Source organism: Urocitellus parryii, chromosome 3 (genome assembly GCF_045843805.1).
Source record: "Urocitellus parryii isolate mUroPar1 chromosome 3, mUroPar1.hap1, whole genome shotgun sequence".
Classification (NCBI taxonomy): domain Eukaryota; kingdom Metazoa; phylum Chordata; class Mammalia; order Rodentia; family Sciuridae; genus Urocitellus; species Urocitellus parryii.
This window is the reverse complement of record NC_135533.1, coordinates 12,335,807-12,355,144: the sequence shown is the minus strand read 5'-3', so window position 1 is coordinate 12,355,144 and position 19,338 is coordinate 12,335,807. Positions and strand designations below refer to the sequence as shown.

Genomic DNA, 19,338 nt, shown 5'->3' with positions numbered 1-19,338 from the left:
CTTCAAATACTTGAGATGTCTTTTATGTATGTGTGTGTGTGTGTGTGTGTATATATATATATATATATATATATATCCCTTCTGTCTTTATGCATCTCCCGGCTAACATTATTGGTTTCTAGATGTGATTATTCTGTTTGGACTCCAGTTATCCTAGATTTCCCCTAAAACCTGGTTCTCAGGATTAAGAGCACAATTTAGACCTTCACTATCCAAAATACATGTGACTGTTAAGCCCTTGCAAGTATGACCAGCCTAATTTGAAATATTTAATCACTAAGTTTGAAGAAAGATTGTATAATATCCCAGAGTGTTTTATATTGAATACATGTTGAAATAATATTTTATAAAACTTGATACTAAGTAAAATATCTTTTAAAATCAATTTTTCCTTTTACTTTTTGAAAATGTGGCTATTAGAAAATTTAAAATTACATATATGGTTTGCACTATATTCCTACAGGAGAGAATTAATTTTTATATTGCCTACTACCACTTTTTAGCTAGACTGTTTTTTACTGATGTTGCATTGTGTCAATTTTTAAACACATGTATCAGATGTTTGGCACATAAAAATCTCATGGTCAACTACATTTTATTTTCATAGACATGAGTATCAGATCATATTGTCTTTAAACAGAATTTGCCTCTTTGAAACTAAATGCAAAAGTTTGTATTCTCATTAAATCTGTACATTCCCTGTTTTTAACAAAAGAATACTGGAGTGGAAAACTATATTTTTCCTCTCAAAATATTGTTTGTAAATGAAGCTGTTGATCTAGAAATCCTGGATTTTAGTTCTCTTTCTACTACCAAGAGGCGCTTTTCTTGTTAAATCTATTTATTATAAAAATAAGATGGCCCTTAAATTACTTTTAAGTCTAAATTTCCATTCTTTTGTTATTCCACAGTAGTGATAAGAGGATTCTTACTTCTGGGATATTTAATAAATTTCCCCCCCTAGAGATCAGTGGCCTGAAGTGAAAAAAAGCTGCTAGCGTTCTGTGGGTTAATTATTATCAGTGCTGCCTGGCTAGTGAGCCAACTTGTGGGGTAGGAGCTGATCTATAGTATTTACTGACTTCTGTGGTAAAAAAACATCCACCATCTTAACCAATTTCTAACTATAACTACTATGCACAATTTCAGGAAATTGAACCATCTGCTCTCTCAAATCAGTAAGATCTAGCCCTAATATCTACTTGCTTCAAGTGTATACCTTTTCCTTGATCTTTCCTTTGATTCGGCCTGCCCATTTTTCCTTTGATTCAGCCAAAAAAATCCTATTAATTCTTTTTTTTTAAATTTGTTTTAATTAGTTATACATGACAGTAGAATGCACTTAAATACTTTGATGTATCATACATAAATGGGATATAATTTCCCATTTTTCTGAGTATACATATTGTAGAATCACGTTGGTCATACAGTCACCTATATACATACAATAATAATAATGTGTTTCATTCTACTATTTTTATTATCCCCACATCCCCTGCCTTCTCCTCCTTTCACTTCCGTCTACCTAACCTAAGGTAACGTTATTTTTTTTTTGCATTACAATTCTTTTTTTTTCCATGTATGTATTTTTTTTTTATTGGTTGTTCACAACATTACAAAGCTCTTGACATATCATATTTCATACATTAGAATCAAGTGGGTTATGAACTCCCATTTTTACCCCAAATACAGATTGCAGAATCACATCGGTTACACATCCACATTTTTACATACTGCCATATTAGTGACTGTTGTATTCTGCTACCTTTCCTATCCCCTACTATCCCCCCTCCCGTCCCCTCCCATCTCCTCTCTCTACCCCATCTACTGTAATTCATTTACCACACTTTTTGTATTTCTGTTTGTATATAAAGTATGTTGACACCCAATTAAAGTCTTCACACATGTACTTTGTATAAAGATGTTCATCACTTTCTACTATCCTTGTTACTCCTCTACCTGCTCCCTTTCCCTCCCACGCCTCTCCCCTATCTTGATAATGCCAATTGTATGCTTCTTTCTCTTTCTACTACTACCACCAGAATCAAGATATTCACAATTCTAGTCTACTGCAACTATTCCAACTTACTGCATAGTTCACAACCTTATCTGACATACTTACATGCAAAACCAGTCTCATTTCCCTTTTATCTTAGCACCACCTACAGTAGACCTTGCCCTAATTCAATGAATGTGCCCTTGTTCAAATTACCTCTGTCTCTTTTCCCTGCCCCATTCATGTCACCTTTATACATCCTATCCATCTTCCCAGGACTTCTGAAGTTCTGTGTCCTTACCAAATCTTCCTTGACTACATTGTTCCTATAGTAACAAATTTTCACTATGTGTTTCTTTTGGCCTTAATTACATGGCATCTCATGATTTATTTAAGATTATTTTAATCCTTGCATTGATGCTTAATGAGCTCACAATTGAGATAAGTTCCTGCATTTCTTGTCAACCATCCTTACTCTAGGGCTTTTTCTTTATTCACCTGTATTAATTCTTCTAAGGCTGTGCATATAGGCACATTGTCCTTCAGCTACTCACTTCCTCTCCTAGAACCTCAGTTTTCTCATCTTTAAAACAGAGATTCTTTTCAAAATTATTTTAAGAATTAGTAAAAGATACACGCAAGGTATGCTGGTACATAGGCCTATTTTTTGACATCATCAAATTTTTTGCAGCAAGTGTTCAGGAAATATCTTTATAAAATGTTCAACTAAGAATAAAAATAGCAAACCAGTACAACAAAGGCAACTTGAGGTTTCTAAGCATCTGAATGCAAGGCATAGGTTATTAATAATGTATTTTGCATTTTTCTTTTTATGAATGTTTTTTAGAACACCTTGAAAATTCAGGTCATACACAATAAGTATTTGAGCGACTCAAATTCATTGAAAGTTGGATATATTAAAATCTGGGGAGTGAACTCTACTTATGTGACACAAGTCGGTTTCACATATGACAACTGGGAATTCATGACGACCAATTTCAAGAGTGACCCTTATACTAAGGTATGTCTGAAAGGAATGCTATCATGAGCTAATTTTATTATTCTGCAAAATTATCAACACTATTATCAGCCTTATATGTACATATATTTCAAATGCTATAAATGTTTGCAACAGGTATGTTCCCAAAAAGTTCAGTGTTGGATTATGCTGTGAAATGCATAGTATGTTGTCCAAGGTCCAGTGGTCAGTGGTTTGGTGATACCTTCTGTACATTTACAAATGAAATTGTGCTGTTTGAATAGGTCAGTTTCCCAGGCTGCATTATAGAACTTACTTTTCTACTTAGAGGCTAAAACAAAGAAAAGAGTGATTCCTTAAAGTTGCAAAGGTTCCCTGCTGCTTCCTGCAGCAATCACATCCCTGGTCAAATTTTTATGGATCTTTTAGGTTGAAAATTGGCAGTAAATTGTGGTGACCATTCAATAACTATATCTAACCTTTGATGTTTTATTTGGTTAATAAAACAAAGTGACAAAAATAGAAGAACCTATCAGAGGATCTGCTTTTGTTGTTAGAGCCACGTAAATTAGCATTTTGGAAGTTGAATTAACAATAGTAACACCTAGGGCAATCACAGAGGAAAAAGCACTCTACTTTAGCACATGACACTAATTAGAAATATGAGTTCAGTAAGTCATAGTGTAGAGTGTAAAACAGTGAAAATGAATAACTCTAGTTCCAGCTTCTAAAAGGTGAAAAGGGTGCCCTGTTGATATTTTAATTTTAGAAAAAGGCCCTTCTGAATACGGGCCAAATAATTCCTTTTTCTATAGTCTCTTCTAGATGTTTGCAACATTTTCCCTGGACTATGGAGTTCAGAACCACTTTTACCAAGTAACTGTTTCTAATTAAGACATATACAGAAAGTCCTTGAATACCCTCTTTTTTGGACATTTCCATAGCACATCAGATACCAGTAGGTGCCAGTCACCATTCTAGGTGTTGAACATAGTGAAGGTGTGAAACTAGCCTGCTTCCAGGAAGAGTAAGGCCAATGGCAAGGCAAGGAGGTTTTAATAAACACTGGCTTTAATTGTAGCTGTAACATTTGTGACCAATGTGGTTCTGACTGAATGAAGTGAGTAGGAAGAGAATGCCATCATAGGATTCTGCACACAGAGCATCTCTCCAAATTAAACTGTCAGGAATGCATGTGATCTAAAAAAAAAAAAAAGTGTTTATATACTGTCAGTGTCTTGGCAAAGAATGAGCACATTGTGGGTTTTATTATTGTTGTTAAATGAAATTTCAGATGGGACTAAAATATGGTAAAGAAGTTTTAATACACCCACTTTATTTTATTTTATTTTTATTTTTTTGGCAGACACTAACTATTCAGTTGACTGACAGGAGTGTTAGTCTGGAAAAATTAACTGAGGTATTCTGGATTCATGGGGATCCTTCCTTTACGACTCCACCTGTGACAAGTGCCTTCCCCATGAGTCCTGAGACTTCTACATCTTCTACAACAGCTGCTGGTACTGAGATTCTCACTAGCTCTGCTAGTGCAAGTCTTGCTCCTGGCACTAGTGAACCCTCTGCCATAACCACTCCTCTAACCAGCTCTACAGCAGTCACAACTAGTGCAGCTGGTCCTGAGACTACACCTTACTCCGTGGCCACTGGTGCTAGCACAAGTGCCACTGTACCTGTCCTCACCACAACGCTCACAATAAGCAGTACCAATGTCACCAATGCCACGAATGCTTCCTTCACCACCAGTATTGCCACTGTCACCAGTGCCACTGTCCCTTTCCCAACTACTCCTTTTACCATAGAAACTACGAATGTCATCACTGCCACCAGTGCTCCTTTTACCACGAGTACTGCCACTGAAACCAGTGCCACTGTCCCTGTCCCCACCACTCCTTTCACCATAGGTACTACTAATGTCATCACTGCCACCAGTGCTCCTTTTACCACGAGTACTGCCACTGAAACCAGTGCCACTGTCCCTGTTCCAACCACTCCTTTCACCATAGGTACTACTAATGTCATCACTGCCACCAGTGCTCCTTTCACCACCAGTAGTGCCACTGACACTAGTTCCACTGTCCCTGTCCCCACCACTCCATTCACCATAGGTACCACTAATGTCACCACTGCCACCAGTGCTCCTTTTACCACCAGTTTTGTCACTAATACCAATGCCCCTGAACCTGTCCCCACCACTCCTTTCACCTCAGGCACTACTAATGTCACCTCTGCCACGAATGCGTCCTTCACCACCAGTATTGTCACTGACACCAGTGCCACTGTCCCTGTCCCCACCACTCCTTTCACCACAGGCACTACTAATGTCACCTCTGCCACGAATGCGTCCTTCACCACCAGAATTGTCACTGACACCAGTGCCACTACCCCTGTCCCAACCACTCCTTTCACCACAGGCACTACTAATGTCACCACTGCCACCAGTGCTCCTTTCACCACCAGTAGTGCCACTGACACTAGTTCCACTGTCCCTGTCCCCACCACTCCTTTCACCTCAGGCACTACTAATGTCACCTCTGCCACGAATGCCTCCTTCACCACCAGTATTGTCACTGACACCAGGGCCACTGTCCCTGTCCCAACCACTCCTTTCACCATAGGTACTACTAATGTCATCACTGCCACCAGTGCTCCTTTCACCACCAGTAGTGCCACTGACACTAGTTCCACTGTCCCTGTCCCCACCACTCCTTTCACCTCAGGCACTACTAATGTCACCTCTGCCACCAATGCGTCCTTCACCACGAGTATTGTCACTGACACTAGTCCCACTATCCCTGTCCCAACCACTCCTTTCACCATGGGCACTACTAATGCCACCTCTGCCACCAATGCGTCCTTCACCACGAGTATTGTCACTGACACCAGTGCCCCTGTCCCTGTCCCCACCACTCCTTTCACCATAGGCACTACTAATGTCACCACTGCCACCAGTGCTCCTTTCACCACGAGTATTGTCACTGACACCAGTGCCACTGTCCCTGTCCCCACCACTCCTTTCACCTCAGGCACTACTAATGCCACCTCTGCCACCAATGCGTCCTTCACCACGAGTATTGTCACTGACACCAGTGCCCCTGTCCCTGTCCCCACCACTCCTTTCACCATAGGCACTACTAATGTCACCACTGCCACCAGTGCTCCTTTCACCACGAGTATTGTCACTGACACCAGTGCCCCTGTCCCTGTCCCCACCACTCCTTTCACCATAGGCACTACTAATGCCACCTCTGCCACCAATGCGTCCTTCACCACCAGTATTGTCACTGACACCAGTGCCGCTGTCCCTGTCCCCACCACTCCTTTCACCATAGGCACTACTAATGCCACCTCTGCCACCAATGCGTCCTTCACCACGAGTATTGTCACTGTCACCAGTGCCCCTGTCCCTGTCCCCACCACTCCTTTCACCATAGGCACTACTAATGTCACCACTGCCACCAGTGCTCCTTTCACCACGAGTATTGTCACTGACACCAGTGCCCCTGTCCCTGTCCCCACCACTCCTTTCACCACAGGCACTACTAATGTCACCACTGCCACCAATGCCTCCTTCACCACCAGTATTGTCACTGACACCAGTGCCACTACCCCTGTCCCCAACACTCCATTCACCCTAGGTACCACTAATGTCACCACTGCCACGAATGCGTCCTTCACCACCAGAATTGTCACTGACACCAGTGCCACTGTCCCTGTCCCCACCACTCCATTCACCACAGGCACTACTAATGTCACCACTGCCACCAGTGCTCCTTTCACCACCAGTATTGCCACTGACACTACTCCCACTGTCCCTGTCCCCACCACTCCTTTCACCATAGGCACTACTAATGTCACCACTGCCACCAATGCCTCCTTCACCACCAGTATTGTCACTGATACCAGTGCCACTGTCCCTGTCCCCACCACTCCATTCACCATAGGTACCACTAATGTCACCACTGCCACCAGTGCTCCTTTTACCACCAGTTTTGTCACTAATACCAATGCCCCTGAACCTGTCCCCACCACTCCTTTCACCTCAGGCACTACTAATGTCACCACTGCCACGAATGCGTCCTTCACCACCAGTATTGCCACTGACACCAGTGCCACTGTCCCTGTCCCCACCACTCCTTTCACCTCAGGCACTACTAATGTCACCTCTGCCACGAATGCGTCCTTCACCACCAGAATTGTCACTGACACCAGTGCCACTACCCCTGTCCCAACCACTCCTTTCACCACAGGCACTACTAATGTCACCACTGCCACCAGTGCTCCTTTCACCACCAGTAGTGCCACTGACACTAGTTCCACTGTCCCTGTCCCCACCACTCCTTTCACCTCAGGCACTACTAATGTCACCTCTGCCACGAATGCCTCCTTCACCACCAGTATTGTCACTGACACCAGGGCCACTGTCCCTGTCCCAACCACTCCTTTCACCATAGGTACTACTAATGTCATCACTGCCACCAGTGCTCCTTTCACCACCAGTAGTGCCACTGACACTAGTTCCACTGTCCCTGTCCCCACCACTCCTTTCACCTCAGGCACTACTAATGTCACCTCTGCCACCAATGCGTCCTTCACCATGAGTATTGTCACTGACACTAGTCCCACTATCCCTGTCCCAACCACTCCTTTCACCATGGGCACTACTAATGCCACCTCTGCCACCAATGCGTCCTTCACCACGAGTATTGTCACTGACACCAGTGCCCCTGTCCCTGTCCCCACCACTCCTTTCACCATAGGCACTACTAATGTCACCACTGCCACCAGTGCTCCTTTCACCACGAGTATTGTCACTGACACCAGTGCCACTGTCCCTGTCCCCACCACTCCTTTCACCTCAGGCACTACTAATGCCACCTCTGCCACCAATGCGTCCTTCACCACGAGTATTGTCACTGACACCAGTGCCCCTGTCCCTGTCCCCACCACTCCTTTCACCATAGGCACTACTAATGTCACCACTGCCACCAGTGCTCCTTTCACCACGAGTATTGTCACTGACACCAGTGCCCCTGTCCCTGTCCCCACCACTCCTTTCACCATAGGCACTACTAATGCCACCTCTGCCACCAATGCGTCCTTCACCACGAGTATTGTCACTGACACCAGTGCCCCTGTCCCTGTCCCCACCACTCCTTTCACCACAGGCACTACTAATGTCACCACTGCCACCAATGCCTCCTTCACCACCAGTATTGTCACTGACACCAGTGCCCCTGTCCCTGTCCCCACCACTCCTTTCACCATAGGCACTACTAATGTCACCACTGCCACCAGTGCTCCTTTCACCACGAGTATTGTCACTGACACCAGTGCCCCTGTCCCTGTCCCCACCACTCCTTTCACCACAGGCACTACTAATGTCACCACTGCCACCAATGCCTCCTTCACCACCAGTATTGTCACTGACACCAGTGCCACTACCCCTGTCCCCAACACTCCATTCACCCTAGGTACCACTAATGTCACCACTGCCACGAATGCGTCCTTCACCACCAGAATTGTCACTGACACCAGTGCCACTGTCCCTGTCCCCACCACTCCATTCACCACAGGCACTACTAATGTCACCACTGCCACCAGTGCTCCTTTCACCACCAGTATTGCCACTGACACTACTCCCACTGTCCCTGTCCCCACCACTCCTTTCACCACAGGCACTACTAATGCCACCTCTGCCACCAATGCCTCCTTCACCACCAGTATTGTCACTGATACCAGTGCCACTGTCCCTGTCCCCACCACTCCATTCACCATAGGTACCACTAATGTCACCACTGCCACCAGTGCTCCTTTTACCACCAGTTTTGTCACTAATACCAATGCCCCTGAACCTGTCCCCACCACTCCTTTCACCTCAGGCACTACTAATGTCACCACTGCCACGAATGCGTCCTTCACCACCAGTATTGTCACTGACACCAGTGCCACTGTCCCTGTCCCCACCACTCCTTTCACCTCAGGCACTACTAATGTCACCACTGCCACCAGTGCTCCTTTTACCACCAGTTTTGTCACTAATACCAATGCCCCTGAACCTGTCCCCACCACTCCTTTCACCTCAGGCACTACTAATGTCACCACTGCCACGAATGCGTCCTTCACCACCAGTATTGTCACTGACACCAGTGCCACTGTCCCTGTCCCCACTACTCCTTTCACCTCAGGCACTACTAATGCCACCTCTGCCACCAATGCGTCCTTCACCACGAGTATTGTCACTGACACCAGTGCCCCTGTCCCTGTCCCCACCACTCCTTTCACCATAGGCACTACTAATGTCACCACTGCCACCAGTGCTCCTTTCACCACGAGTATTGTCACTGACACCAGTGCCCCTGTCCCTGTCCCCACCACTCCTTTCACCATAGGCACTACTAATGCCACCTCTGCCACCAATGCGTCCTTCACCACGAGTATTGTCACTGACACCAGTGCCCCTGTCCCTGTCCCCACCACTCCTTTCACCACAGGCACTACTAATGTCACCACTGCCACCAATGCCTCCTTCACCACCAGTATTGTCACTGACACCAGTGCCACTACCCCTGTCCCCACCACTCCATTCACCCTAGGTACCACTAATGTCACCACTGCCACCAGTGCTCCTTTCACCACGAGTATTGTCACTGACACCAGTGCCCCTGTCCCTGTCCCCACCACTCCTTTCACCACAGGCACTACTAATGTCACCACTGCCACCAGTGCTTCCTTCACCACGAGTATTGTCACTGATACCAGTGCCACTGTCCCTGTCCCAACCACTCCTTTCACCATAGGTACTACTAATGCCACTTCTGCCACCAATGCGTCCTTCACCACGAGTATTGTCACTGACACCAGTGCCCCTGTCCCTGTCCCCACCACTCCTTTCACCACAGGCACTACTAATGTCACCACTGCCACCAATGCCTCCTTCACCACGAGTATTGTCACTGACGCCAGTGTCACTGCCCCTGTCCCAACCACTCCTTTCACCATAGGCACTACTAATGCCACCAATTCTTATTTTACCACCAGTAGTGCCACTGTCACCAATGCCCCTGTCTCTTTCCCAACTACTCCTTTTACCATAGCCACTACTAATGTCACCACTGCCACCAATGCTTCCTTCACCACGAGTACTGTCACTGACACCAGTGCCACTGTGTCTGTCCAAGCCACTTTCCCCACAAGCACTGTTGGTGCCACAGCAAGGACAACTGCTCAGGATACAACTGGTCCTCCTGGTGCCACTGCTGCCAGCCCAAGTGATGTGGTGCCTCCTGCAGAGGTGGCCTCCCAGGACAGCACTGCTGCTGTTGAAACCAGTTCTGCGTTACTGGCCTCATCTACTTCCCCCCTAACCAGTACCAGTAATGTGGGCAGGAGCACTGTGGTTCCTCCTGGCGCCACCCCTTCCCCTCCTGGCGCCACCCCTTCCCCTCCTGGCGCCACCCCTTCCCCTCCTGGCGCCACCCCTTCCCCTCCTGGCGCCACCCCTTCCCCTCCTGGCGCCACCCCTTCCCCTCCTGGCGCCACCCCTTCCCCTCCTGGCGCCACCCCTTCCCCTCCTGGCGCCACCCCTTCCCCTCCTGGCGCCACCCCTTCCCCTGCAACCCCTCCCACATCCAATGCTGGTGCTAGTGCTTCTCTGGTGACCACCTCCTCTCGTGCCAATGAGGATGATACCAGTCCTCACGATCGGCTTCCAGTTGCGTCCACTCCTCTCACACACACTGGTGCTGATTCCATGAGCAATAGCTTTCCTCTTTTGACTCCTTCTTTCTCTGAAAATAGTACTGAGGCTTTGAACACCACTGTTGTACCGGAACTACACCCGTAGGTAGGAAGGTTGCTGGCACTGGCAGTGAGTCTCCTGTTACACATCCTTTTCCCGCTACAGTGCCTGGGGTTTCAACAGGGGTAAGACTCTTCCTGAAGTGAGTACTCTTTCTACAAATACTGTTGCTTCTAGTCATCTTCTTTCTGTTTCGACTTTCTCCCCAGAAGGAACAACTGCCACCTCTCTTAATCCCGCTGATACTGCAGTGCCACCATCTTCAGACCTGGGCCCGGGAACCTCCCCTGTCACAACAAACTTAGAAAATAGCCCCGCCACAGAGGGTACAACCTCTGGCACCACAGATACCACTTTTGATGTAGCAACTGCTACTGACACACATCCATCTAGTACCCAAGACTCGAGTTCCTTCCCCTCTACTCCTGCAAAGGTTACAACTGCCTCCTCTGAAATCACAGAGTTCACTGCTCCCGGCTCTGCTGTTACTGTGACACCAGTCTTAAGTCACACAACATTAATCCCCCGCATGTTCCTAATCAGGGCACCTTTGATACTTCTACCACAAGCACTACAGCCACGATTATGGTTTCACTTACTACAAATGCTACACATCTCACCACTGCAGGAAACACAAATGCAGCCAGAGGAGTCACCATGGTTACTAGGTCTGCCAATGATACTTCTGTAAAAACTACAGACCAAGGCATATCAGCTCTGCCTCCTATAGGTGACCCTGGTGCCACCAGAGATGATGAATCTCTGATAGAACATACCAGAAAAGTCACTGCTACTTATCCTCAAAATAGCCCCACTCATGCTTTAAATACCACTTCCACAGGCACTGGGGATACCCGACACCAACCACCACCAATGCTCACAATGCTGTGTAGCACCAGGCACCACAGGTACTGTAGATACTCCCACCAGAGGTGCCCCAACTACTCAACTACTCTTAACCTTGGCACCACAAGTGTTTCTACTGAATACTTTCTCTACTACCCCACATGGTACTCAAGAATCTGCCACTTCTCATACACAAGCACTAAAGACAGCACATCTGCTGCTAAAGCTGCTGGAAATGCCATTACAGTATGTAGTTCTACCATGGCTACACATATTTTCAACACAAAAACCACAAATTCAATACTACTTATACAGTCCTTTCAAATTCTTACATCCCAAGTGCCACAGGTATCCTGTATATTTCAATATATACTCCTCATAGAATAACATAGGATGCTTCTGTTATTGCATCTACAGAAGTCACAAGTGCCATAAATGCTGCTCTAGTTTCATGACTGCTGTTGAAGCCGGGTCATTACTACAGATAACCCTTTGAAACAACTATTGAATATGTAGACAATCAATGGATACCCAATTTTATGCTTTCTGTTTTCACCATTATTTTTACTCTAACCAGAGCAGATATGGGTATTCCAACACTGTCAACATTGCAGGCAGGTTTAAGAATGCATCCATTACAAAGTTTTCACCAAAGAAACCAAATTGTGTACCATGATTCTTTTAATCATAGTTATTATTTCCATAGCCCTATTAATTAAACTTTAAATATTTATATCCTTGCTACAGACTTCACACACAATCTTGGTGTTTTCAGATAATATATTTATAGACATTAGGTGCTATGAATACTAGTACCCTAGACTCGAGTTCTTGTAGATGTAGTTATTGAAATAGCTCAAATTGTTTCTTGGGTAACAGGACATGATACAACAGTATCACTAAATGCAGTAGTGATACACATGACACTCAATTGACTTTTCCAAAAACAGTTATCAATATTGCAAATTATTTGATTAATGATGCAAAAATAGCACTTTATTTTCCTGAGGACTTTTCTAACTACCAGGGCTACCAATATAGAAATTTGCTATCACACATGCTAAAAGTCATATTGCTTTTCATAAAATTCTCATTGTTGCTGTATATATGGAAAATGCTATCATTGTAGATATTGTATATGCCTTGACTGCAGGCACTGAAGTCATTAAATTATGAATAGTAAACCTTTTGCTATCACAGAAAATAAAAATGACTCTACATAATAAAAAAGCAGTCCCCCAATTTTGCAACCATTATTTCCATGGGCATTATTGATACTACGGATTTGATAACTATAGGTTGAATATCCCTTATCTGAAATGCTTGGGACCAGAAGTGTTTTGGATTTCATGTAATTTTTCAGAGTTTGAAACATTTGTATATACAGAATGAGCTTACCTTGGGGATGTGATCTGAATCTAAACAAGCTTTATTTTTCATAGATACCTTGTACATATAGCCTGAAGTTCATTTTATATAATATCTTTAATTACTTTTTTCCTGAACAAAGTTTTATGTATGAAATTTCTCACTGGTTGCATCATGTTGGTGCTCAAAATGTTTCAATTTCAGACTTACACATTAGGGATGCCCAATATGCACTACTTTAGTGTGGGGACACTAAAGTCCTTCCAGAGCATTCACATTCATCTTACTTATGAATCTAGGCCCTTACTGCTACCACCAGTGACTAGCTCTAACTCTCCAGAAATCATCCAGAGAAAAGACACAGCCCATGGGAAGCGGTCGACCCTAGAATCAGAGTTCATAATCATGTTTATTTTTCCTTTATCTGCCTGCTTTCCCTTTGTTATTTGACTGTTTTGACTGTTATTTGACACTCTCTTCAGTGTGATAAGGCTTTTGCATGTTCTTGGTCTTTTATATACAAATTCATCACTTATCTCCAACCTATTACTTCCTCAGATCACTCAGAGGCCCCTCAGTAGACTCAGGGTCATTGCCAAATCCAACCACTTTTGTGCTGTTGATGGTTTAACTCTAGAAAAGCTTTCTCCAAGTGCAGTTACAGAATCTGTGCAGTGCCCCATAATGCTCTCTGGGATCAAAACTATCTTCACTCTAATAAGCTGTTATTTGCCTATTTCTTATTCTTACTCTTATTCTCTCATTAGTATATGGTAGATTTTTCCCAGAGATTCTATTCTGTGTTGTATCACAATAGATAAATATAGAGACAGATGCTAGAATATAGTTTTCATCTGTTATGCAAGATACTCATATTATTCGGATTTGCAAAATGTAAAACAGTGCCATTCCTTTTACTGCTTTTTTGTGCTTTGAAAAATATAGTTATTTTTCACAAAGTATGTTATTTATGTTAACATGTGGGAATATATTGTTATTTTTAATGAATGAAAAAATAAATAAGGACAAAAATATTTTATAAGTGACTCAATTTTAAATTTGAATGCAGTTGATATTAACAGATATAACACACATAAAGGAAACATGGTGTCTTTACTGAATTGGATGTAAAGAAGGCCTGAGAACAGAGTTTGAGAACCACTTCTTTAGGGTGACCACATTCACACTCTCAGGTCCTGGCCAGGTTCACTACTGAACAGCACAGAGGAACTCCAGCATCTGTGACTTATTCCTCATGATTTTCCACCACCTTCTACAAACACTTCTTCCCAGCTTTCTGAATTGCCATCACAGCTGTGCTGTGGTCAGGACATTTTTGTGGTTCTCTACATGTGGGCCACAAGATCATCAGTTAGCTACATTTGCCTTGTGGTTTTGGCACACAAGCTACAAGGCCAAGAGACCATATGCTGGAGTATTCATGGCCCTCAACTTGACCTTCCAACTCCAAACAAAACTTATAACTCTATGGGATTGGTGATGAACTCCCTTCCTTGTACCTTTACAGAGGGAGACCCCAGTGTACTTGTCTTATTGGTACCAAACTCAGACAAAATAAAGTACTCAGTGTCCTAAGGCCCCAGAAGATGCTGCTTCCAGCTGAATCTTGGACAAAGGCTTCCCTATAAGTACTTGAGATTTGGAAAACTGGATGAGTTTGCTCTAATAAACAGCACTGAAGCTGCTGAAACCCACCCACTTTGTACATGTAAGTGGACCATAATTACAAGAATGGAAGAATTACTCTGAAAAATAAAACAATTCAAACAAAATCCTGAACTTGGTCAAATGTCTGAATACATTTGAGAATTGAACTCAACAGTCAGTGCAAGGGGAGTGGTCCCCAAACCAGGTTTGGAAAACATGGGGACAATGCTTACTTACCACTGTGCGTGAGATAGCATTCTATCACTGTGACAAGACACCTGAGGAAACTAAATCAGACAAGGAAAGATTCATTTTGGCTCATGGTGTCAGAGGTTCCATTCAGTCCATGGTCACTTGGCTCAGTAGGTTCTGGGCTTGTGATGAGAGAGACATCAGGGCAGGGATGGAATATCAGAGAAAAGCTGCTACTTCATGGTGGCCAGGAAACAGGGCCAGAGGCAAGGGAAAAATAACCTTCAAGAGCAAGTCCTCTGTGACCACCCCGTCAAGTTTCCAGAACCTCCCAGTAGAACCAACAGTGGGAACAAGCCTTTAACTTGAGCTTTTGGGGACATCCCAGTTCCAAACTATCACACAGTGGCAACACGGTAAAACTTATTCATGGACCCTAATTTATAAGATCCAAGGAACCTCTATGACCTACAATGACTTGAAAACTTTATTTATTAGTCTGTTACCTCACTGGGCCACTCACCTATGTGATGTTAATTCTGCACTGTGTATTACAAATCATGTTCTAAATATAAATACATTTATTTTTCTACACTTCTGATATTTAGATGTTTCCACCCACACAATTATCCCTGTGCAAAGTTATTGTTAGTATTACAATTGATACTATAATACAATATAATTTAATATATTACATTATATTATTCACTTAAACTTTATTTTGAGTGTTGCTATGCAAACACTATTCTTATCAACCATGTAAGAGTTATTGTATTCATAGTGCATGATTAATTTTCCAATGAAAAATATAGATGATGGATGTTTTGGATTAACAAGGTATTCACTAGAGGCTAGAGGGACTAAGAAATAGGGGAATTTGGGATGTGTCCAATGGTACAGAAAAGATTGTGGGATTAGCCAATCCCCCCCCCAAAATGCAAAATATCTTCTCTGATATAAGGGGTGTGACACAAAATGAGGTAGGGAGGAAGAACATGGAAAGAAGACTACCTCTAGATAGGGAAGAGGGGTGGGAGGGAAAGGGAGGGAGAAGGGGAATTGCATGGATCATGGAAGGAGATCTTCATCGTTGTACAAAATACATGTATGAAGAAGTGAATTTGGTGTCAACATATCTAATATACAGAGATATGATAAATTGTGGTATAAAGGTGTATTAAGAATTGTAATGCAAAAGATAATAATAATAATAACAAGAGAGCTCATGTAAAAAATAAATAAAAATGTAAAAAAAAAGATCATGGGAAAGCATTTCAGGTGGGGAGTGAATTAGACAAAGAAAGCAACTTCATATAGTATGATTTAAAAAATAGGCTACTCTTTCTATAGCAGAGAATTGTAGTGGGAGAAAAGGTTCAAGTTTAATGTCCACAGCCAAATTTTATCATTTGATAAATGACGTTTGAGTGAGGATTGGAAGGATGTTTATTCAAGCAGAGTCCACAGGGCTAAAAGCTTGCTTTGATTTCATATTCCCTCTATGGGATTGGTCATGAACTCCCTCACTTGCACCTTTACAGAGGGAGACCCCAGCGTACTTGGGGTCATGGAGTGTACATTGCATGAAAGGCATAGAATAAGCACTTACAGAGATTGAGAGTCTGTAGAAAGCTGAAACTGGCTTCTGACTTACATCTGGGCACCACTGACCTGCAGAAAGTCCTAGCCTCCTTAAGTAACATAGTGGAGTATGGAATATGGGCAAAGGTCACCAGAATCTCTGCATCTCCCAGGTGTTCAAGCCATTGTAATGTGCATGATTAGTTTTCCAATGAAAATACAGATGATAGAAAAGTTTGCATTAACAAGATTTTCACTAGAGGCTAGAGGGACTAAGGAACATTTGAGGAATAGGGGAAATTGAAGTGGGTCCTACACATTGTATGAGAATTCTGGAGGTGGCAAGGATTGAGGTCTCTCTGATGGTGGATGTAGAGCCAGGGCAGCTTTCCCTCAGCCTAGACTCTCACAGTGTTCAATGTAGCCAGGAAATGAGCTCCTTAGGTGGTGTGGTGGAATGTGGCTGGGCTGTAGCTGTCACAAAGAAGCATGCCCTATAAGCCAGGGGATCCCAGTGAAAAGAAGGTTGCCTGATGATGCTTTTCCAAAGCTGACTGTGGCCAGCACTAAGGTGTGCACAGGACATTCTTGCTTCTCACTAACCTGAATATATTTTTTTTTCTACTTATTTATGTTTTCCCAACATATGATATAAATAGTAAAACATGTTTTGGAATAAATCATTAAGGCTCCCTCTAAAGGCAAAAATAGGGCATTTTTACTAGAAGTCCTTTTAAAAGGTTGGGATTTCCTAAATTCAGGGTACCTCAAATGTGACACAAAAACCATTCCATGAGCTATATCCATCTTGGCCCACATTCGCATGAGCTTATGTGACTCAGAGGCAAATGGGACTGATAGAAGCAGGAAGCTCAAGCTGCCTGTGGTGTCAGAAAGTCCTTTGTCTGACTCAGGAGCATCACACCAACATCTATGAAACCATGGCAAACCACCTGTTAGGGTACAATACCAGCTTCTCTGCAGTTCTTATCAGGGCACAAAGTGGGTGACCTGAAATTGGAGGGTTAGGATGAGAGATCACTTTTGGCCATGCTAAATGTAATATGACTTTCAGATACCTAAGTGTAGGTATTAAGTAGATCATAAGATGTATGAACAGAGTTCAAAACTGGGGAATTCATTTTTAACATTTTTTTAGTTGTAGATGGACACGATACCTTTATTTTATTTATCTTTATGTGGGGGTGGGGCTGAGGATTGAGCACATGCTAGGCAAGTGCTTTACTGCTGAGCTATAACTCCGAAGCTGGGGAATCCTGGCTGGAGATAAATTTGGGATCATTAGTATAGAGCTAGTATTTGAGCGATGGGACTCAATTATATTAACTTGAGGGATAAATGTACATAAATTTTCATATATGGTATCAATCCATTTCCTGTCAATGTAACACAGTATTTGAAGCTTATTTTAGCGCACAGATTTGGAGACCAAGAATTCAAGATCAGGCAGCCCCAGCTGTTTGGCTCTGGTGAAGCTCCCTTATCCATATCACATCATGGTCAATAGCATCAACAGGAGATCACATGGCAAGAGAGGAAGCTGGAAACCTGGGAGGTGCCAGTCTTGCTCTTAACAACCCATTCTTATGGGAATGAACTCCCTGAGAACAGAATTAATCTTTTTTAGGGAAGAATCCCCCAATGACTTAAATACCTCTTATTATGGTGCCATGGATTAAAGGTACCATTACCTTTCATATCACCACCCTGGGAACTAAGCTTGCAGCACATGACCTGTAGGGGACACACTTAAGGCACATGTACATCAAAGCACACATGCAGGCTTGCACGCACACACACGAGATTGAGATTAGAGCCCTGGTCTATGCCAACATTTAGAGATCTAGAAGAGGAAGAGAGGCCAGCAAAGGAGACCGATGATGAGAGGGAATAGCAGGTACAAAGAAAACTAGGTGCGTGCTGGGTGCGGGGAGTATACCAAGAGGTGAGAAGCCAAGTGTTCCAACAAGTGGAAATGGTCCATGGAGTATTTTTATAGGAGCAAAATCACTGAGAAACAGAGGAGATGGTGTCCAGTCCTATTGAACAGGTTTGCCTTTGAAGCAGAAAAAAAATTGTTTTGCATTCCCACAGGAGAGCAAGAAAAATATGCGAGTGCAGTGCAGGCAGGGTAGTGAAATTGGTGTGGGCAGGGTGAGGTATTTCTCCTTGTTTGATGATCTGTTGTTTCTCTGAAGTGTTTGATGAGGCCATCTGTTGGGAATCAGAGGATAGGGAGCGGTTGTTGGAAGCTTGAGAAAGGTGTAACTGTCATGCTGGAGAGGGGAGCAAGACCACAAAAGGACAGGGACTCACATTAGGATGGACGGCTGTGTTGTAAGTGAATTTGATGTGAGCACACCGGAGGGCTGCTGCTTCTCCAGTGGCACTACACAGAGGGGTCAGGGAAAGCAAGCAGACAGAAAGCCAGATCCTGAAGGAGATGCTGGTGTGCATATAGGATGGAAAGAGGATGAAAAAAGGCAGGGGTGTTTGTAAGGAAGCAGTTCTGATTCTGGATATGGAATCCAGCCATGGAAAGGAGGGACAGTACTTAAATAGAGTGAGTGCACAGGAGCAGGGGCAGCTTGCTCACATGGAGGGCTGAACTTGCCAGAAGAAAAAGGTAATGCAGACAGAGATGGCTATAATTGTCTGCGTGGGTGGGAGGTGAGTGGAGAAGCCATGGCAGTACCAGTAGCCACAAAGGGCAATAGAGTTCTTGTCACAAGTTTTACAAAGGAGCTGGGGTTTGAAAGAAAAATGAAAGTAGTTTGAAAAGCCAGTGTATAACCCACCTCCCTCTCTTATTGTAAGGAGCTGGTACGCGCTGCCTGAGGCCCAACTGGGAGTTTGTTGTTTTCAAAA

At 43.7% G+C, this 19,338-nt stretch overlaps 1 protein-coding gene across 1 annotated transcript in view; it reads left to right on the top strand.

The window, feature by feature from the left end:
* Positions 1–18,727, top strand: part of Mgam2 (maltase-glucoamylase 2 (putative)) — an 86,424-nt gene extending 67,697 nt beyond the window's left edge. Inside the window, exons 46-48 of the mRNA XM_077795893.1 lie at positions 2,844–3,017; positions 4,342–10,369; positions 18,669–18,727. Coding sequence (XP_077652019.1) covers positions 2,844–3,017; positions 4,342–10,369; positions 18,669–18,727 — 6,261 coding nt within the window. The remainder of the gene's footprint in view (positions 1–2,843; positions 3,018–4,341; positions 10,370–18,668) is intronic.
* The last annotated feature ends 611 nt before the right edge of the window (positions 18,728–19,338 follow it).